The sequence below is a fragment of the Rhinolophus sinicus genome, linkage group LG13 (assembly GCF_036562045.2).
Source record: "Rhinolophus sinicus isolate RSC01 linkage group LG13, ASM3656204v1, whole genome shotgun sequence".
Taxonomy (NCBI): domain Eukaryota; kingdom Metazoa; phylum Chordata; class Mammalia; order Chiroptera; family Rhinolophidae; genus Rhinolophus; species Rhinolophus sinicus.
In genome coordinates, this window is record NC_133762.1 from 42,155,843 (window position 1) to 42,178,536 (window position 22,694).

The 22,694-nt window shown below is 44.5% G+C and overlaps 1 protein-coding gene across 2 annotated transcripts; it reads left to right on the forward strand.

Moving 5' to 3' along the window:
* The first annotated feature begins 291 nt into the window (after positions 1-291).
* Positions 292-4,366, forward strand: AP5S1 (adaptor related protein complex 5 subunit sigma 1). 2 transcript variants are annotated; one of them, XM_019733853.2, is made up of 3 exons: positions 292-676; positions 1,627-1,861; positions 3,232-4,366. In XM_019733853.2, exons 2-3 carry the CDS (start codon positions 1,686-1,688, stop codon positions 3,656-3,658), a joined length of 603 nt encoding a protein of 200 aa, XP_019589412.2. In that variant the 5' UTR covers positions 292-676; positions 1,627-1,685; the 3' UTR covers positions 3,659-4,366. The 2 variants fall into 2 exon arrangements, with proteins under 2 accessions (XP_019589412.2, XP_019589411.2); XM_019733852.2 differs by having other exon boundaries at positions 1,670-1,861.
* Positions 4,367-22,694: the final 18,328 nt, after the last annotated feature.

Sequence of the window (22,694 nt, forward strand, 5' to 3'; positions counted from 1 at the left end):
AGTTTGACTCGTTCTACTCCAAACCGAGCCCTAGTTTAATCCACTGCAGGTACCCACAACCCGGAATCTGACCCCAAAACTGCCTAAATATATATTTCCCCCCAAAGTCATAATTTCCAAGGAATCTGCATTTTATCAGACGCCCCAATGATTCCCACGCATTATTGGCCAGTTTGAGAACTCGGCTATGCACGTTCAGGCTCCGCGAGCCTCTCACAAGGTTGGCATGGGCAATAGGGGTCTGAACCCCGCCCACTGGTGACGACGCGTTCCCCCGGCCTCTACTCAAAGGTCTGTGGGACGGGTCGCTGCGCCCCCTCGCGGCCGCCGGGGAAGGTGGCCTGGGGCTCCGCTGTTCCAGGACTTCGGGCGGGGACCTCGCGTACCCGGTCTGGGAGTAACGTGCGGGAGCGACGCCGGGAGCTCGGAGCAAGGAGGCGTTGGTCTGATTATGAAGGTTGCCCGTGCCCTGTGTCCAGGCGTTGAAACGTCGCCCCGCTTGGTCCCCGGAGCGCCGCACTGGACGTGAAGGCCCCGCCCGCCCAGCGCGCGTCATCCTTGTGTACGCGCCCATGACTGGTGTGCGCAGGCGTGCAGGGGCCGCGCAGCCGCCATTGCTCCCCTGCTGCCGAGCGAAGCGGCCTGTTAGTAGAAGTCCGCGAGCGCAGAAGGAAGGGTGAGTGCGACGCCTCGAGGACAGCGGCCTGGGGCTGCAGGGACTGCGCATTCGGGGGGTTTCCCGCCCACGTCTGGTCCACTGGAGCAAGGAACGACAACCCCCAAAATGCACTGCGCTGCAGAGTTGCGCGAGGCAGTGACGTAAAGGGTCTTGGCCGCTACCATTCTCTGTGGGGCGGGGGGGGGACGCGGTGCGGAGGGCTGATGACGCGTTCTTCTTGCAGCTAGCAGGTCGCTGGAGATCAGTGTGCCCCGATTCTCAAAGTGCCTTCGGAACCTTCCTGTTTGACCAATTTAAACTGGCGATCTATTTATCCTTAACTGCAGATATCTGCGTAGTCTTTATTTTGAAATAATCTCGAACTTATAGGAAAATTAAATATTTTTTTTTATAAAGAACTCCCGTATAACCTTTGATAATTTAGGTGCAGATACAGTGACCCTTAACATCTACGTTTAGAGGTATACCAGTATGTATGTTCTAAAAACAAGGACATTCCCCTACGTTCAAAATCAGGAAGCATTGATCAAAACTATTATCTAACTTGTCCATGTTTAAATGCTTCCAGTTGTCCAAATAGTGCCCTTTATTGAAACTACCTTTTTCTTGGCCTACGACCCCATCCAGGAACACACGTTGTATTCAGCTGTCCTGTCTCTTTAGTCTCCTTCAGTCTGGAGCAGCCCCCCAGCTTCCTTTGACTCTCATGACTTTGATACTTTTGAAGATTCTTGGCCAGTTGTTTTGTAGAACTGAGTTTGGGGTTGTCAGATTTTTTCACCACCAACTGTTTTGGGCATAGGAGGTGCTGATCCGACTCCTTATTCAAAGGCTGGGTGTGTGTCTTGGGTGGCAGAGCAGGACCAGTGAATGACCAGCCACACCAGCTCCAAACATATGCCTGATCCTGCTAGATCAGACTCTTTCTGTGTTTGCCTCCTCTGCAGGGGTTTCATGCTTATCTCACCGAGGTTTCTGGCTTCCCTGTAGCACCCACCCTGGAGCCATGGTCCATGCCTTCCTCATCCACACCTTGAGGGCCCCGCAGGCCGAGGACATGGGACTTTGCCGAGTGCTCTACTCCTGTGTTTTTGGTGCTGAGAACCTACCCGATGACTCACGGCCACATGGTGCTGAGAGGGACAGACTCCTCCGCAAGGAGCAGATTTTGGCTGTGGCCAGGTAACCACACAGCCCAGCCCCACACCTTTATCGAACATACTATACTGGATATAGGTTTTTGGAGTGGAGAAACAGGAGGACTAAGAAACAGAGAGAAAATTTTAGAGCAGCATTTTCCAAAGAGTCTTCCACAGTTGTTCACAAGTGTTACATGAAAAAGGGTTACAGAAAATATTAATAATAATGCTATTATTAGGTTGGTGCAAAAGTAATTGCGGTTTTTACAATTTTTTTTTTTAACCTTTTAAACTGCAATTACTTTTGCACCAACCTAATACTATTACTATTATAGTTAGTGTTTATTGAGCCTGAATTATGTGCTAAGCATTTATGTTCTGAGCATTTCATGTATAGTAACTCAGTCATTGTAACAGTGTTTTGAGGTAGGTACAGCTATTGTTCCCACCTTACAGATAAGTAAACTGAGGTACAGAGTTTCTGGAACTGCTCACGGTTATGCAGCTAGAAAGCAACAGATCTTGGAATTGACTGTAGGCAGGCAAACCCTAGTACAGATTAGACATACTTTGTAGTACAGGACTTCTCAGGGCTGTTAGCGTGCCTGTAGACTTTGTAATCTCTAAGGAGGAGAGAAAATGTGGTATGTGGGAACTCTTTATGCCCAGAGCCTTCTGAAAGCCTGGGATCCACAGAGCACAAATTAGGAAACACTGTTCCAGATGGGGTAGCTGGCCTTGGACCTTCCCATTCCAGATGGGGCCAGCAGGTGCCAGAATCTCCTGGAACCTCTGTGTTCTGGGTGGTAGATTAATACTCGGGGGCAGTCCTGTGCCCACTTCCTGCCATCCCCTTGTTCCTCTGGACCTCCGCCCCTTCTTGTGGCACAGAAAACCAAACAGGTACCTTTAAGACCCGCCTGTGCACAGCCCAAATTGGAAAGCAGTTCAGAAGGGATCAGAGAATGCTTTCAAAAGCCTGGATGGCCAAGTGGAAGGTCTTTTCTTTTTTATTTGGAGAGGGTGGCAGGATGGAATGAGGGTGGAGAGGTTGGATGACATGGGCTGGATGTGGCTTTTACACCACTTCTCATTGGTTGCTTTTCTTTATGTTGAGACGGCCTCTGTAAAGCAGGTGGGTCAGGCTCTTTTCCTGGTACTCTTTTCCAACCCAAGGAGCCATGTTCAAACCCTGCCTTCTCTTGGCCACACTGAGTGAAATGGTTCAGGGCCTGGAGTCTGGAGCCTGGATTCCTGTTCCAGCTCACACTTCCTTCTCTGTGGCCCTGGGTATGTCACTTAGTCTCTCTGGGGCTCAGTTTCCACATCCGAGATAGGGGGATAATGGCAGCTCCTAGCTCTAGGGGTGATCATGAGGATGACAGAAGTTGGTGACTCACCCACTTTCCACAGGCAGGTGGAGTCCATGTGCCAGCTGCAGCAGCAGGCATCCGGCCGACCCCCTACAGACCTGCAGCCCCAGTCCTCAGATGAGCCAGTGCCCCTGCATGAGGCCCCACAAGGGGCCTTCCGCCTGGCGGCAGGGGACCCGTTCCAGGAGCCTCGGACAGTGGTGTGGCTGGGTGTGCTCTCATTAGGCTTCGCTCTAGTGCTGGATGCCCATGAGAACCTGCTGCTGGCCGAGGGCACCCTTCGGCTGCTGGCTCGCCTCCTCCTCGACCACCTCCGGCTGCTAGCCCCCGGCGCCAACCTCCTGCTGCGAGCTGATCGCATTGAAGCCATCCTCGTCCGCTTCCTGCCTCATGGTCAGCTGCTCTTCCTGAATGACCAGTTTGTCCAAGGTCTGGAGAAAGAATTCAGTGCTGCCTGGCCCCGCTGACGCCTCACTGGGATGGGACTTTCCAAGAGGGCAAGGAGGGAGGATGGGGATGTTGGAACGCTCAGCCAGGTGAAACTCGGCATTTGCTTCCTGCCCCACCTGCTCCCAGCTCTGGTGTGCTGCCACACCCAGGACAAGTGGATGGGACAAGGTAGCAGAAAAGGTGGAAGGGGGGAATCGCAGAATATCCTGTGCCTGGAGCTGCCGCATGACTTATTCAGACTGCTGGTGTGGGCCAGCCCTGCTTGTCTTTAACCCTACTTTCTCCCATCCCCACCAGCCAGCCCCAAACAGTGCACCAGCCCCGAGTGCTGGGGCAGTGAGGAACCGCTACCTGGAACTCAGCCCACCTTCTTCTTCCAAACCCAGTCATTGCAGTGCAAAAGGAGTCTGAGACTCCTAGGGTGGGGGATCTGGTCCCTGCCTTTGCACCCACTTAAGCAACATCGTCAACAAGGATTTTGTCGGTGAGGACCTGCTAGGTGTCCAGCCCCACCACAGTTCACAGATGTGTCAGTCGTTCACTAGGGGAAGATTCTGTAGGTCCTTTTGGGCCCAGCCCATGCCCATCAGGCAACCTTGAGAGAATGATGGGCTTCCCTTGTCCACAGTGAGAGAAAGTGCCGTCAGATCGGTACAAGAGGTCTGGCCTAGATGATGTTATTGTTTTCATATTGAATTAAAAGCACCGTGTGATTTCACCCTCTATCTCTGTAAATTTGATTAATGCATATGCTGCTGTAGGGTCCTGGGCTGGGTGTTTGAACCTTTGTGGTCAAGGTTGCCCCCTCTGTTTCCTTATGTGCCTTCTTTGGATGGTAGCACTTGCTTTCTCTACCACAATGTGGTGATTTGGTGTAGATTCCTGAAAAGCAGAGCCTGAGATAAGGATTAGGTGCAAGCAGTTTATGTGGGAAGTGATTCCAGGAAGCACTGGAAGGGGAGGTAGCCCATACAGATGCATTATGAGGAGGGGGTGGATAGGGAGCTTTGTGTCTCTGGGGACCAGTACACAACAGTCACCTCTGAATGACCTCACCTGAGGGGTGAGAATATGTGGGTGTTTGCTACTGCCTTCGGTCAGTGGTCATGAGTTGGTCCCAGGGCAAATTCCCTGGCTCTTCCCCCAGAAAAAGCTCTCAGGCCCTGGACAATGGTCAGGCCCAAAGGGATGTGGGTTGGGCACCAAGTTGCTGTTAGGGAATCTTTAATCAGCCGTTCCTAGTGGTGATTTAAAATGATTCCATTGAGTGTCGCTTTGGCAGCACATATACTAAAATGATTCCATTGGAAAAAATAACCTCACTTTACATCTATTTTCATGGTCGGCCCTGTTATCTGTGAGGTGTTTTCTTTCATGGGCAGAACAAGCCTAGGCAGTCAGGATGCTGGTATCAGCCCCATTTTATGCCTGCCAAGCATCAGTTGCCCTTTGGCATCCAGGAAGGACCCACCCACACCCACTTAGGAGGCAGCACCTGTGATTGGGGTTTTGCCCTTCCAAGTTTTCAGCCAAGGCCACCAACCATGCTGTGCTTTTCATCACTACTATCACCATTGGGACGAGGTCACCTTCTCCACAGATCACTCTGACCTTGAAGACCTAAAGGAACCTCAGGCTGTGTGTGTCAAGCCATGCTACTGGAAATGCCCTGCAGCTTCCCAGTGGGACACCCCTACCCTGAACAGTTTGCTCTTCTGAGCTGCCCCTCCCCTCATTCTGGGCTGGTGGTTCTGGTGGAGTGACCGTGTTTTCACGAAAGCAAACCCTTCTGGTCTCTGTTGAAAGGCCCAAGTTTGTCTGGTCTGAAACCTTTCTGCCTATTCTTCATACTGAACTTGAGCAAGAGAGTGAGACCATCTCACTTGAAAGCTGTGGGAACTGGGGTTAAGCGGGCTGGTAGCCTTGGTTCCTATGAGGTGGAGGAAACAGATGTGTAGGGAATGGCGGAGACTGAGACCCTGCCCTGGAGCCCCTGAGCCCCTGATTTTCATTGTTCTAGATGCCCAGTTAATACCCAGATTTCCTTAACCCTGAAGCTTGCCCAAAACCTTTTTGGTACATTTCCAGTTTTGGCCCAACACCTGTGAGCCGGGTTTCCACCACAACTTTTTATGCTTATTTCACCTTCATCGAGCCTGCCTTGAGCCTGACACTGCTAAGTGCTATGTAGGGTACAAGATGCCCCCAAGGGTCCAGGAGAGCCAGCTGGACACAGGTACCTGCAAAGCAGCATAGGTTGACTATCACTGAATTGATCCAAAGTGCTTTGAACATCCAAAGGATTTTTCTCCTACATTATCTCCTAGGAGTTTTATAGTTTTCTGCTTTACATTTAGGTTTACAATCCATTTTGAAGGATGTAAGATTTGTGTCTACATTGATTTTTTGTTTTTTGTATGTGATGTCTAGTTGTTCTAATACTATTTGTATTGCCTTTGCTCCTTTGTTAAAGATCAATTGACTATATTTATGTGGGTGTATATCTGGGCTCTCTTCCATTCCATTGATCTGTTTCTTCATTCTTTCACCAATACCACACTGTCTTGATTACTATAGCTTTATAGTAATCTTGAAGTCGGGTCATGTCAGTCCTCCAACTTTTTTCTTCTCCTTCAATACTGAGTTGATCTTTTGCCTCTCTATATAAACTTTAGAATCAGTTTGTCAGTATACACTAATTAACTTGCTGGATTTTGAGTGGGATTGTTGTGTTTATAGATCAAGTTGGGAAGAACTGACATCTTGACAATATTGAGTTTTCCTGTCTATGAACAGGGACTATCTCTCCATTTATTCAGTTACTTGCTCTCTTTCATCAGAATTTTGTAGTTTTTCTCGTGTAGATCTTGTACATATTTTGTTAGATTTATACCTCAGTATTTCATTTTTGGGGGTGTTGTGCAGAACATACGTGACTCCATCTTAAAGCTAATCTGCCATCTTGACATCTGTGTGAACCTGGACCCTTGATCCCTTCCACTTCCACTGTGAGCTCTGGGATATAATCACACAGGACTCCCATTAATTTGCTCTACAGAACGGAGCGCCCTCTGTTTCTCTTAACTTGTTCTGGCACCAGAGCCTCCAGGCCCCTGGTCCCTTTGATTATCCATACATTCTCACTGCTTTTTGCTGTAAAAAACTGTCTGGGAGATGGAAGGCATGGGGAACCATTCATCTTGCCTCCTGAGACTGCTTTCTGTGTGTAAGTTCCCTATTAAGCTCTTTAAACATACAGGCTGGACTTGTCTGCCTCAGTTCTTTGGCTTTTTGGCTTCTTCAGCCACTTTGCGTACATGGCCCATTCACAAAACAGGTGTTAATGTAAATGGTAATGTTTTTAATTTCAAATTCCACTTGTTCATTGTTGGTACAGAGGAGAACAAGTGGATTTTTAATATTAACCTTACATCCTGCAACCTTACTGTGATTGTTTATTAGTTCCAAAAGTTTTTTGTTGTTTCTTTCAGATTTTCTATGTAGACCATCATGTCATCTGTAAACAGATACAGTTTTATTTCTTCCTTCCCAACCTGTATACCTTTTCTTTCCTTATTGCATTAACTAGGACTTCCAGCACAGTGTTGAAAAGGAACGGTGAGATGGGACATCCGTGCCTTGTTCCTGATCTTAGTGGGAAAGCTTCTAGTTTCTCACCATTAAGTATGATGTTCACTGTAGGTTTTTGTAGATATTCTGTATGAAGTTGAGGAAGTTCCCCATTATTCCTAGTTTTCTGAGAGTTTTTATTATGCATGAATGTTGGATTTTGTCAAATGCTCTTTTCTGCCTCTATTGATACGATCATGTGATTTTTCTTTTTTAGCCTGTTGATATGATGGATTATATTAATGAATTTTCAAATGTTGAACCAACCTTGCATACCTTGGATAAATCCCACTTGATCATGGTATATAATTCTTTTTATACGTTGTTGGGTTCTATTTGCTAATATTTTGTTGAGGACTTTTACATCTATGTCTGTGAGCAATATTAATCTGTTGTTTTCTTGTAATGTCTTTGTCTGGTTTTGGTATTAGGGTAATGCTGGCCTCATAGAATGAGTTGGGAAGTGTTCCCTCTACTTTTATATTCTGGAAGAGATTTTAGAAACTTGGTATATTTTCTTCCTTAAATGTTTGGCAGAATTACCAGTGAACCTGTCTGGGCCAGCCTTGAGTTTTTAACATGTTTATTTTTTTAATTAAATGTTATTTTCCAAACAGGTAACATGGTTTAGAAAATAAAAATGATAAAAAATTTTCATAGAAAAATTTACTCCCACCTCTGTCCCTATCCACTCTGTTCCCCCTAGTGCCCCAATGGTCAGTAGCTTTCTAGGTTTCCTACAGGTCTTTCTATTTCTCTTTATACAAATATAAGCAAATATGAACATGTGTTCTTATTCTATTTCCTGCCTGCAATGATTTTTTACCCAATAGGTTGCCTACTAGTTAAAGGATTCTGCACTCATTTGTTTCACTTAACAGTGTGTATTGGAGATTTTTTCATAACTGTACATAGCATTGTTATGCTTTTTTATTATCCATTGTGTGGATATAGTATAGTTCATTTAACAAACCTAAAAATTCTGTGAAATATTTCATGTTTACAAAAAGGTGCTTAGAATTATATAATGAGCATCCAAGTACCTATCATTCAACTTAAGGGGAAAAAAACACCGTTTACGCATTAATTTCTGCTTGTATTTTCATTAAGTTCTTCCTTCTGTTGTTATTTGGTTTATCTGTAGCTCTCTTTAAGGGTGGTTAATTCTTTTGTTTTCAATCTTTTTTAAAAAGTTGGTATCAGTGTTTAAGTTATGAATTTTCCTCTGACCACTGTTTTAGCTGTATCCCATAGTTTATGACATGTGGTGTTTTCTAGAAAATCTTCAGTTTCAGTTTTTTTCCTCTTTGATTCTCTATTTCTACATGACCTCATAAAAACAATATTCCTGAGTTCTTGGATGTTCAGGAAAAACATTTTGGAGCCTTTATACTTGATCTTTTTGCCTGGGTGTTCCAAAGATTCTTTATTTACCAGTAACATTACTAGAATATATCTTGTAGTGTAAGCATGTTGTGTTTTTTTTTTTTTTTTTTTTTTTTAAGATTTTTATTGGGGGAAGGGGAACAGGACTTTATTGGGGAACAATGGTCAAATTGTTGTCCTTTCAGTCTTAGTTGTGGAGGGTTCTGTTCAGCTTCAAGTTGTTGTTCTTTCAGTCTTAGTTGTGGAGGGCGCAGCTCAGCTCCAGGTCCAGTTGCCGTTGCTAGTTGCAGGGGGCACAGCCCACCATCCCTTGTGGGAGTCGAACCGGCAACCTTGTGGTTGAGAGGACAGGCTCCAACCAACTGAGCCATCCAGGAGCTCAGCGGCAGCTCAGCTCAAGGTGCTGTGTTCAATTTTAGTTGCAGGGGGCGCTGCCCACCATCCCTTACGGGAGTCGAGGAATTGAACTGGCAACCTTGTGGTTGAGAGCCCGCGCTCCAACCATCAACTGAGCCATCCGGGAGGCAGCTCAGCTCAAGGTGCCGTGTTCAATCTTAGTTGCAGGGGGCAGAGCCCACCATCCCTTGCGGGACTCGAGGAATTGAACTGGCAACCTTGTGGTTGAGAGCCCACTGGCCCATGTGGGAATCGAACCGGCAGCCTTCGGAGTTAGGAGCACGGAGCTCTAACCGCCTGAGCCACCGGGCCGGCCCTTTGTTGTGTTTTTTTTCAAATGTAGATTGAAATCCTTTTTTATTTCAGAAACATTTTCCTGAGTTATATCTTTAAATGGTTATTATATTTCATTGTTTTTGTTTCTTCAGGGATTCCAATTACGCCTAGTTAGCTCTCCGGGGCACATCCCAGAAAGCACACACACACACACACACACACACACACACACACACAATCACTTCCTGAAAATGTATCTCTTATTTTCTTTTTCTTTTTTGCATTTTACTGGGGAGTGTTGGGGAACCGTGTGTTTCTCCAGGGCCCATCAACTCTAAGGCTACCCTCTGGGTCAGAGCTCATGCTCTAACCAACTGAACCCCGGGCTGCCCGTGTATCTCTTATTTTCAACGAGGTAGGAACTGCAGTGCCAAAGCCCCACTGGACCCATTTTAACCCAGTTAAACCTAGTTTAACCAGTTTAACATGGGAGAGAGCCTGCCTGCAGGCTCTGAAGTACGTGAGGCTCAGGTTTCTGCTTTCTGGAAGTTCCAGGTCCTCCACCCTTGTGGTGTCAGCCTCCCCTTAGTATTCTAATGCCAGTTGATTGATCCCTCATCCTCTCTGCAGTGGGACACTCAGTACTGCTCCAGCACGTCACTCTCAGTCATCTCATCTTCTGCTTCAGTCTCACTTGGGTCTCAGGTGGTGGCTCCTCCTGTTAGGTCAGCTGCGGGCATGGTCAAAGCGGCCAGGAGCCAAAAATACCCCTCTGCCAAGTCAGACCTCTCCTCGCATGATAGAAACTGGGGCTCCTGGCGTTTCCCAGAAAAGGCAGCAGTCCCTGGTGCGATAAACAGCTCCGGATGCAGCCGCTCGCGCCCGATCTGCGCTGGGGGTGCCTGCTCAACTGCCACCTCACTCAGCCAGCCCCCACCCCCAAATCGCATATATGCCTCCCTCCCTCTACTCTGGGCGCGACTTCACCGGCTCCCGGCTGCGAACCGGTGAACCTCGCCCGGAGGCGCAGAATAAAACACTGCTCAACCCACCTAACTCTCTCAGTCTCATTATCTCGCTGCAAGACTTACACTTCCCATCTCTCTGCCTTGCTGTCTCTCCTTTGAGTCCCCCAGAGAAGCAGGCATTTGGGAATAGCAGACATTTACTAAAGTTTAGGGGGATAAAGGAGAGTTATCTTAAAAGACTGACAGAGCAAAAAAACTTAAGATATATTGTTAGACACTCCTGTTTCCTGAGTCTCTTGACCATTTCCCCAAAGGGATCTTCTCACTCCTAGTCGCCACCAACCCTCAAGGCCTTGGCCTCCCATCAACTTTTAGGCTGCTCCCTTATTTTTAACTTTTTTTTTAAATTAGAAATTGTTTTTCTTATAAAATATGCATAACATAAAATTGACCATTTTAACCATTTTAAGCGTAGGGTTCCATGACGTTAAGTACATTCACAATATTGCATCTATTTCCATCATCTGAAACAGAAACTCTGTACCCATCAAGCAGTAATTCTCCTGTTCCCTCCTGTGCTCGCTGGTCTCCAACACCCTCATTTCATTCCAGTTCACTCCTCCTTTCCTGTACATACCGAGCCTTTTAGGGCTCCTCTCCCCTCTCACCCAGCTTGGTTCCAGGCCTACCATTTGATAGCGTAGTTGTGCCCACTTAAAAAAGAGAAAGAAAAAGACTGTTCTGGGGCTCCATCTTCAACTCCATGCACGTTTTCAATTCTGCTTTGAAATCACAAGCTCTCATGAGACATGATTAAATCTCAGGCAAGACTTTCTTCCCCAGCAATGTCTGTAAGCTGGACCATAGAAAGATACTTCCTTCCTGAGATGAATCATACATTCCCCTTAAAAAGCAGGTATAGCTGTACTAATTTTTTTTAACAGCTTTCTCCACCTCCCCACCCCCCAACCCCCATTGCATACCACTGTTTATTTGTGTGTTTTTTAGTTTAATGTGTCTTTTCCCTATCAGGTAGTAACCTCCAGGAGGGTGTATATTGTGTCTTTTGTTTTCTACGTTAACACCTGGCACCTAGCAGGCACCCAGTATATATTGAACAAGTGAATGAACGAATAGATGGTTTACAGGAGCCAAGGACTCTGCAACATCACCATGTAACAACTTTTTCTTTCTCCTAGGAAGCAGATAGAAACATTAGATGGTGTCTGTTATCTCTCAAATGATAGCTCAGGACCACACATCCCTTTCCTACAAGATAAGCTGCTTGTGACAGCAAAGGAAGCAATCATGTAGCATTTGCAAATTTCCAAATTTCCTGCTACAAGACCCTCCATCTTTAGAAGTTATGCTGGCTTGCCTTCTACACTGCTATTAATAAATAGGAATGCTCTTTCCCCTCAGTGTTCTGAAAGAGGGCAGTTATGATTGGGTGTTGCCACAGGCCTATGATTTCTGCCCCTGGGAAAGGTGAGTAAAGTGGTCAGAATGCCTCGCCTCTCTGAAACAGTCACAAAGCCTGTGACTTTGGGTTTACAAAGCCTGGCAGTGGTCAGAATGACACCTTCTGTGTTCACTCCAATTATACAAGCCATGCCAGCTTGAGGGTTCAGAAGTCCTTGGAGCAGCAAAGACTTCACCTTAAGCTAGAGCTGGGAGCAGTGTTCACTATCTGGGCGTTGCTTGGGAGTGAGACTTGATCAGAAGTAAAGGACATTAATACCCTCTGACATGTCTCTCACTCATGTGGTCCTGTAATATCTGTGCAAAGAAAAAAAAAACACGAAGTAAGTCCTAGCCAAGAAAGGAGCCTTCCCAGACTCAGAGAGGCTCTCAGGTAGGTGGCTGATAACAAAAAGTGATGAGTAAAAATAACTTGCCTATGTCCACGAATAATGAGGTAATAAATATAATGAAAGACAAGATTCCATTCAGGATAAAGACAAAAAGTATACAATACCTATGATCAGCTATAATTAGAAATACACTGGGTCTATATAAAGAAGACCTATGAACTATACTGAGATGCTAAAACCAGTGGGTAAAAAGTTGATGCGGAACAGGATTTAACATAGCCTCAAAGTACCTTTCCATGAATTACTTATTAATTAAAAATGAGGAAATAGTAATTCTGTAACAGAGTGAAATGCTCCTCTCTGACTCTGCCTTAATTCCAGCCTGCATTTCTCCCATGGCCTACAGGCTAAGAGCTCCTGCTATAGATAGGCTAATTAACTAAAGGAATTCTGCTTGAGGCTTGAGTGTTTTGCAAAAACAGCCTCCTTGTCAGAAGGTGCCTCTCCTGAAGAGATGGGGAAATATGTACAAAATAATGACTGTTTATCAAAGATTTACAGGAGCCTCAAGACAGGACTCAGATCAGCTACGGTCTACAGACCCAGCGGGAGCAAAGAGATTTAGAGATTTTGTGCTCTTCATTGGATCTCTGTCCATGCCTCGCTGTTTATGGTAATTACCCACCTCTTGCCCTGCCCCTCCTCTCTTCCCTTGACATAAACGATTACTGGATTTGGGGGGTTCTTATGATGGATTTGTGGAAGTGTTAAGGCCCCCAATCTTCTTGAGCTAGTGCCTTCTCGATCAATAGACCTTTCCTTATTCCAAACTCTGACATTTTGAATATTGGACTTCGAAGCACTGGATACAGGAACAAATCTACAGAGGAGAAACCTGGAGGGTACTCCCTTTACCAAGTGATCAAAGTGAACATCCCCAGTAATGGGACAAACAGACATCCCGTGCCTCCTGAAGTGCAAGGACACATATCACTTCTGAGCGTCAACAATGCATAACCTGAACCTGATCAGGAGGGAACCCCAGACAAACCCAAATAGAGGGAAATTCTGGCCTGTTCTCTTCAAACTTATCAAGGTAGTGAAAGGCTGAGGAACTGCTTCAGATTAAAGGAGATCAAAGAAATATGACTATTCAAGGCAATGTGTGATCATAGGCTAGATCCTGAGTCATGAAAAAAAATTGTTATTGTCAGGGCATTATTGGGACAATAATGGTGATACAGGAGAGTTAGCATGTCCCTAGGGAGACACACAGGTCCCTGGTGGAATAAACAAAGACAGCCATATCCTAAAACTTCAGGTTTTAAAATCACTCCTTCACTCCAGGACAAAATGTAACAAGGCCTTGAGGTTAATCATAAAATTCCTTTTGGCCCGACAAATGGAGCAGATCTGATAAATAAGAGTGGGTTATTTTGCTAATTCCTTTAGCTTGGGCAAGCAGAACAAACCTGGTAGACGAATTTCACTAGAAGGCACCAGTTCCCTTCTTCAAACAAGTTCCCTTTTTCAAACAGCTCCCCTTCCCCAAGCAGGCAAGAGTAGGTATAAAAGTAAGAGCTTTTGCCTCAGTCATGGGGCACCCCCATTCGGGACCCTCTCCCGCTCGGGAGCTGCAACCTCTTCTCCTGCCTCTAATAAACTATCCTATTTTTAAAACTTTTTGCCTCTCCCTAGTCCGTGTTTCCGTTCTTCGGCTTCACGAGACACGATCGCGGCCCACACCCAGAAACTGCCAGCAGATCCAACATCACCCACATCAATGGGACCTGGGAGCTACAGATCTTCAAGGGATTTATGGATATAACTCAGGGGATTCTGTAAACTTAGATGGGAAAAAAAAAATTGCGTCTTTTTCACTAATCACTAACTGAAATCAACATTTCTTTTTTTCTTTTGGAAAATGTTTATAGGATTATGAGGTACAGTTGGCATACAATAAGTTGCTGTAAGGATAAATGAAGTGTTGTTGTTATTTAATGAAGAAGAGGTAGCTGCTTCTCCCCTCACCTTAGGACGACTCCTTAAAAACATTATAGGCTCAACTGTTGATCAGAAATTACATAAACCCAGTCTCTGGATTTCACAATGCAAGCCTTCTGACCTTAGAACCCTATTCACCAACCTCTGAAATTAACTCGGGAATCTCTTGTGAGTTGGACAGGAAACTACCACAAGGTTCATTGGTCTCCCAAGATATAAGAGAAGTTTCCATTGTTCTTTCTTCTACTTTACTGGATAAAAAGTGTGAAATGCTGTCCAGATTGTATCATCTCATGAAGTACCTGCATGTTTGTAATCTGATTGCATTTTCAATACTAGTGTTTTCTCTCTATATATGGGGGTCTTTCTGTTGGCAGGATTCTTTATTTCCCTAACACTATACATATTTAAAGTGTACAATTTGATGAGATTTGACATATATATAATATACGACGGAAACCATCACCACAGTCAGGATAATAAACATACACATTATCTTGCAAAATTGTGCCTTTTGTAATTTCCTTCCTTTTTCAATGTCAGCCACAAATGACAATGAATCAGAGACTGGATCACCAAAAAATACGGATATTTTCATATCACCATAGAGTTGATGCAGATACCTCAGATTATCATTTATGCATGACACTACTTAAATATTTATTTACTGAAACAAACATTTAATAGTTTAATAATTGTATTTCAAGTTCTTTTGTTTTGTTGTTGTTGTTGTTTTGTAACCCTATGTACCTTTAAATGCGTTTAAAAACATTGTTCTGGCCTGGGGACTTTACCAGACAGGGAATCACTGGTCTGACCCAGGTTAAGCACCCATGCTCTAAAGAAACAAAACAGCCTCATGTATGAAACTCTCGTGTTTTGGCCTGTAAAGGCTATTCTGCAGGCAGGTCCCCACCTGATCACCCCCAAAAGCAAGCCACAAGCCAGGAATGTGCACAAAACGTCCCCAGTGCTTTTTATTGCCTCATTCTTAACATGAACAAAGTTCACCAGACATTTGGAGGAAGCCTGCCACACAAAAAGAGAAACTAAATAAGCAAACAGCAAACAATGGTTTCAGAGGAAAACCATGCAGGGGACATAAGAAAATTCTTTTTTTTTTAATTTTTATCGGGGAATTTTGGGGAACAGTGTGCTTCTCCAGGGCCCATCAGCTCCAAATCGTCCTTCAACCTAGTTGTGGAGGGCGCAGCTCACTGGCCCATGTGAGAATCGAATTGGCAACCCTGTTGTTCAGAGCTCGCCTCAAGAGAATTATTTTTAAAATGGCTCTCTTAATTACTATTCTCAGTAATTAGATTCAGGAAGGTATCACATCCATAAAGCGAAGAGAGGAACAACAGAACAAGAACAAATTCTCAGAAAATAAAAATATTGCTTACATTAGAAATGAATTAGAAGATTTGGAAAATAAGGAACCCAGGAAACAGGACAAAATGAAGGAACAGAAAAGGTAAGACACAGAGACTTGTTGCTTTGCACAAAAAAGTAATAGGGTGCTTGGGATTTGCTGGGTGGTTCTGGGAGTGGGAGGTATGGTGGGTGCTATGGACTAGTGTGGTAGATTGCCCTGACTTTCATCCCACCCTTTATTCACACCCTTGCAATATGGCTCTACATCACCTTCTGGAAGAGGTGGAGTCTGGAAAATGCCTTGAACAGTAGTTTTATTCTCAAGTGGATTCAGAAATGTGATTTAAATAGAATGCGTTGGTATAGAAAAAACTCTACCCTTGGCTTCAGCAACAGTGTAGTGTGACAGTAGAAGAAACACCTTGTGAGATGTTTACATTCTTAATAATTGACTTTTTAAAGAGTTTTAATTATTAAGACCTCTGACAATAGTCTTAATAATCTTAAAGATTTAAATGGTATAAAAATAGATGAGTTTCAGGCCTGTCTGAGGTTGTTGGAACACCGAACTCCTAACACAGAGGTCGAAGGTTCGATTCTCACATGGATCAGTGAGCTGCGCCCTCTACAGCTAAGACTGTGAACAACAGCTCTCCCTGGAGCTGGACTGCTTGGAGCTGGGCTGCCCTGAGCACCCTGGAGGTTGGCTTGAGCTGCCAAGGGCTGCTGTGTGCTGCTGTGGGGCTGCTGTGTGCTGCCGTGGGCTACCGTGTGCTTCCATGAGTGGGCGGCAGCCATCGTGAGCGGCAAGCAGCCAGCGAGAGCTGCCGTGAGCGGCTGACCCATGACTGGAAACCGACTGCCTCAGCCGGCGAGGAGCGCAAGGCTCATACCAGCATGGGCCAGGGAGCTACGTCCTACACAACTAGACTGAGAACCGACCGCTTGAACCAGACCCGGGGGTGGGGAGAGGTAGAAGAAAGGGGGGATAAAAAACATGAGTTTCATGTAGACTTTTTACCCTTTTTTGACTAAAGTTTTTCACCCTCTTCACAGATTTCTGTAACATAAATAAAATAACTGAATAATTACAACAATAACAAAAACTGAGTGAAATTTCTTGTTTTGCTTTGTCTTTTTTCCTGATCTGTTTGAGCTCATGTTTATTTGGTTTTATAGGAAGGTCATATACTTTCTTCTGATTCTCTATTAAAGAAAGCTGAAGTAGGTAAAGAAGGAAAGATACTAGAGAGAAGACAGTACGTATTATCTGATTCCATTTGTCTTAAATTCAAAAACAGGTAAAACTAAACTATGGTGATGAAATCAGAATAATGATTGGGGGTGGAGATTGATAAAGAAAGATTACAAGGGAACTTTCTGGGGAGACGGAAAACAATCCAGATCTTGATCTAGTTACACAGGTATTTACTTGGATAAAAATTAATCAAATTGCACACTTAAGATTGATGTGATTTATGGTATGTAAATTATGCTTCAAGAAACAAAACTCTTCCATGCACAAAATACCTACAGTGGTTTCTGTTTTTTTGCACCGAGCTCCAGATTCTAGGGGAGGGGCCCCATGGCAAGAGACACCAAGAGGGGCACCGCCAGTAGGGTAGGAAGCTAGGGCCATGGAGTGAGGTGGCCAGGGAAAAGTCTCCTGTGTTGGGGGAGGTCTGTGAATTTTAGGAACTCTGATATCTTACTTTGAAGGCAAGTGCTGCCCCTGTGCTCATTTCCCTGTTTCCTGCCAACCCCCATTTCAATGTCTGTTGCCAAGCAACTCATGTCAGTGGTTCTCAGGCAGGAATAGCAGGATGGCAGCCCCTGAAGGGCAGGTGACCAGCAACACAATGCCCTGAGGCATTGTGATCAGGAGTCCATGCTGACCACAGGGGCTGGACAGCCCTGGGGAACCGGATGCAGCAGGGACTGACCCACCATCTGACATGGTCCAAGTCCCCTTGTTCTGAGACCCCTGAGAAGTAAGGGCTCATACCAGACTCCGTTATGTCCCATATCATGGCTTGAACCATCTCATGTGTCTGGTCAAGGCAAGGGGGACTCTGAGAAGCCAGAGGATTCAGAGGCCCTGTTTTATAGAAAAGAAAATACTGGAGAAAAGACACCAGAGTGTCACCAGCAGTTTCTCCTGGATGGTGGCATTATGAGTACGGATTTTTATTTTCTTTATTAAACATGTTTATTTCCCCCCATATTAACTATATAAGCATATATTAATTTCCCCCAGCTTTATTGAGCATATTTTTTTGTAATAAAACTGACAGTATGAAAATATAAAACAGTTTAAAGAATAACAGTTTAAAAACTTATTTGCAATGAGGTTGTAAAGGCGGGGTTTATATTTTGTTTTTCAGGCTTGGAGAGGTCCCTGAAGGGAGTCAGATATGAGAACATACCCCTTCGTGAGGCCCTCAGGACTCTCTTTGAGTCTGACTTTGCTCTCTGGGGGGGAAATGTGAGCTGGCGATTGCTGAGTCATCACATGTGAACCACATGAGTCACAGCCCTCCTTGAGCACTGGCCTGGAGACACTGGCCACCTGCCTGGGGATAAACTTTACCAGGGAAAGCCCTCCAAAGCCCTCACTGGGGGGTGCAGGTGGCCTGGCATGTAGATGGCTCTCCAGACTCACCCTTCCACTAATAAATGGACAGTGATCAGTGAATTTTACTCATGAAATAGGGTGGGATGCAATCCCAGAAAATTAATACCGATAGAGTATTATTAACTAATCCAAAAGCCTTAGTAAGGCTCATTTGTCCCATTGATGTCTTCTTCTGTTTCAGGGTCCAACCCAGGATCCCACATTGCTTTCAATTGTTATACCTTTTTATTCTCCTTTAATCTAGGATAGTGCCTCAGTCTTTCCTTGTCTTTTATGGCCTTGACATTATAGATCAGCGCTATCCAATACAACTTTTTTTTTTTTTACTGCAAAGAAAATTTTATATATCACTAGTCATGAATTTTTGTCATTAGTTATTACATAAATGCTACCTAGTGCCATTATCCAAGTGGCATGACCATGTTATGTCCACGATTCACTTATGTGTTTACAAAATTTTCATGCTTTATGTAAGTACACATCTCTCAGTGAAGATTTAACATTGAGATGCAATCGAGCATCCATAATATCGGATGTTTTTCAGATAGCAATGTAGAAGAGATGTATTTTTAATCCCTTTTTCATTTGAGTCGCCTTATGTAAAAAAACTAATTTAGATGTTCTAAGTCTCTAACGGAGATTTTCCAATGCACTCATAGGAATGGTTACAGACAGTTAAGATTTTCAGAAACAACTTTCATGTCCACATCCTGTTGTAATTTCTGTACCATTTTGTTTTCCAGCTGCTTTCCTTGGCATGCAAAGGGGGCTGAATGAGATGAATGTTTTGCTTGACTTCTTTAATGTCCTGAACTTTCTGTAGTTCTTTATTTTTCTTCAACCTGTTCATTATAAATTTAGCTTGGCATTTCTGTTTGCGCTCTTCATTGTATCAATAGTTTTATTCCACAACTTTCACTGGTACTTCACAGGTTCATTTCTGCTTCACAGAATGCTTTAGTCTACCTGAACGTGTGAGGATTGCGCTTTTTTTTTTTTTTTTTTTTTTTTTTAAAGATTTTATTGGGGAAGGGGAACAGGACTTTATTGGGGAACAGTGTGTACTTCCAGGACTTTTTCTCTAAGTCAAGTTATTATCCTTTCAGTCTTAGTTGTGGAGGTTGCAGCTCAGCTCCAGGTCCAGTTGCCGTTGCTAGTTGCAGCCCACTATCCCTTGCGAGAGTTGAACCGGCAACCTTGTGGTTGAGAGCCCACTGGCCCATGTGGGAATCGAACCGGCAGCCTTCGGAGTTAGGAGCATGGAGCTCCACCGCCTGAGCCACTGGGCCATCCCAGATTGCGCTTCTTTTTAAAGTTTTTATGACACTTGGATTTACAGAATCTGAACACCTTGCAATCATTGTGGACAAACATCAGGCAGTGGCCGGGATATATGGGTCCCTACCAGACATAACACGTCTCCATACTCATGTGTAACATGCCATGGGGACCCACCACCCAAATGCCGAGCTTGAAAGGCCAATACAACTTTTTTTTTAAAATGCTCTCCAAAAGAACTTTCTGCCATGATAGAAATGCTCTATATCTGTGCTGTCCAATATGATAGCCACTAGCTACATGAAAAATCACATTTAAAATGTGGCTAGTGGGGTTGCGGAACTGAATCTTATATTCTATTTAATTAAAATAATAGTCACATGTGGTAGGTGGCTGCTGCATTGGACAGGACAGCTGTTGAATGCCCCTCATTTTGAGTTTGTTTGATGTTTCCTCTTGATTATGAGTTTTAGCAGGTATACTATAGATGTGAGGTTGTGCCCTTCTTTGGTTTCCTGATAAAGGTGACAGGAAACCAAGTAGGTCAGAATTTTTATTGTGGCAAAATATACATAAAATCTACAATTTTAACCATTTTAAGTGTACAGTTCTGTGGCATTAAGTACAGTGTTATGCATTCATTACCACCATCCATCTACAGAACTTTTTCATTGTCCTCAACTGAAACTCTACCCATTAGATACCAATTCTTTATTCTCCACTGCAACCACCATTCTGCTTTTTATCTTTATGAATTTGACTACTCTAGGTACCTCATATACTCGTAAGTAGAATCATTTAGTATTTTTCCTTTTGTGACTGGCTTATTTCACTTAGCATAATGTCTTCAAAGTTCATCCGTGTTATAGCATGTGTTTGAATTTCCTTCCCTTTCAAGGGCTGAATGATATTCCATTGTGTGTATATCGCATATTTTGTTTATCCCTTCATTCACTGATACACATTTGGGTCGCTTCTACCTTTTGACTGTTGTGAATATGCTACTATGAACATGGATGTACAAATATCTGTTCCAGTCTCTGCTTTCAGTTCTTTGGGTATGTATCCAGAAGTGGAATTGCTGGACCAGATGTAGTTCTATTTCTAATTTTTTAAGGAACCACCATATTGTTTTCCACAGCGGTTTCACCATTTCGCATTCCCACCAGCAATGTACAAGGGTTCCAATTTCTCCACATCCTTGCCAAACACTTGTTATTTTCTGGTTGTTTTAATAACAGCCATCCCAATGGTTGATATCTATAGACTGAATGTTTTTGTCCCCCCAACCCCACCACAATTCATATATTGAAACCTAATCCCCAACGTAGTGGTATTTGGAGGTGGGAGTCTTTGGGAGGTGATTAGGTCATAAGGGTGAAGCCTTTATCAATGGAATTAGTGCTCTTCTAAAGACCCCAGAGAGCAACCTTGCTTCTTCTGCCATGTGAGGATTATGTCTATAAACCAGAAAGTGGGCCCTTATCAGACACCAAATCCATCAGCATCTTGATCTTGGACTTCCCAACTTTCCAGAACTCAGAAATAAATGTTTGTTGATTAAGCCACTAGTCTATGGATTTTTGTTATAGCAGCCCAAATGGACTAAGACAGTATCTCATTGTGTTTTTGAGGGAGCTGTATTTTTTTTTAAATGCCCTATGAAGTCCAACAAAAACAGGGTGGCAACTACATTTGGAAGCAATTCACCGCACTTCCAACACTCTTCCTGCAAGAATTAGATATGAGGTCACTGGATTGGGGGTGGGTAGCAGGCAGGAGTAATTCTTGAACCAATTACTGTTAACCCTGTCTTGGCTAAACAAGGCAGATGTGCCTTTATTACAGTTAGTTGAGTTCAGGTGTGATATTAACATTTTGTAAATGCTGAATGTTGTGAAATATCCACAAGGTTTCCAAGTAATCAATTATCATCTGAAAAGGCATCCTCCTACAATTCAGTTTGGGAGCACTGGCTTTGGAGACAGGCATGTATTCAGGCATTTGCATGTGATCTAGGCCAAACCTCTTAAACTCTCAGATGTCTTTCCTTTTAAAGTTGCAGTAACAATCTTAAGTGTACAGCTGATGCATTTTTACATATGCACAAGCCCATGTACCCAACACTCATATCAAGATACAGAATATTTCCATCCCACCGGAAGGCTCCCTTGTACTCCACCCCTCAACCTCCCCAGAGTGTTGTGAATACTATTTATGTAGATTTCTATTTATGTAGATGAGTTTTGCCTGTTTTTTACCCTTACCTTGTGACTTGGAACAGACAGCACGAACTTTCTGTGCTTGGCTTGGTTAGCCATGGTGCCCATTCATGCTGGTGAGATTCAGACAAGTTGTGTATATCAATAGCTTGTTCTTTTTCACTGTTGTATACTATTCCATGGTATGAGCACACCAGAGTTTGTCTCTCCATTCTCCTGCTGATGGACCCTTGGGTTGTTTCCAGAGTTTGCCTATTGTGAATAAAGCTACTATGAACATTATCTATTGTGAGTGTTTCTAGATGGATGTATAGGTAGGAGTGGGTGCTGAGTGAGAGGGTTGGCATGTTTAAACTTTAGTAAGAACAGCCAAACCTTTCCCCAAAGCTTTAAGTCTCTCTTTAAAACAGAAAAAATAAACTTCTATCTCATTATTGTGAGCATTTAAAGAGACCTAAGATAGGAACTTGAAGCCTGTACCTGGAACACAGGGGGCCCTCAGTAATTGCCAGCTTCTGCCCCTGCAAGTGTCCTGTGCCCCATCAGAGGAAGGACGAGGTGGCTGGCAAGCACTGCGGGAAGTCACCCGCCCCTTACCTTTGGGTGGAGAGGCCTTTCTCACACAGCACTCAAGGCCCACACTGAGGGAGCCAGGTAAGCAGCCTTGGTACCTGTGTCCTGCACCCGGATCCTGCTTTCTCAGGCCCAGCACGCACGTCGTCTGGCTGGGCACTCACCTGGCTGGGCACTCACCTGGCTGGGCACTCATCTGGCTGGGTACGTTTGTTGAGTACTGTGTGCTAGACCCTGGGCTCCCAAGAGCGAACCACATAAAGCCTCTCCCCGCTCAAATCACTGGGCAGGAGGAGGGATTGCTTTGTGTAGAAAGCTTAGGAACTCAACAGGGCACAGACTCGGAAGTCTGGAGCCCACTTGGTTTTTAACTAGACCCTGGACTTCCCCTGAAAGCTGCCTGAGACCAACAGAGAAAGAAAATTTGCTCCTTTGCGCCCCTGCAGGAACGTAGGTCCGTCCGGAGTGCTAGACCGGAGCGTCCTGGCCTCTAAATC

Bases quoted from the DNA above. Each gene is read 5' to 3' on its own strand.
- AP5S1 (XM_019733852.2), top strand. From the start codon at position 573: ATGACTGGTGTGCGCAGGCGTGCAGGGGCCGCGCAGCCGCCATTGCTC. The intron at 677-1,669 runs GTGAGTGCGACG...GCTTCCCTGTAG, and splicing joins CCGCGAGCGCAGAAGGAAGG to CACCCACCCTGGAGCCATGG. The intron at 1,862-3,231 runs GTAACCACACAG...CACTTTCCACAG, and splicing joins CAGATTTTGGCTGTGGCCAG to GCAGGTGGAGTCCATGTGCC.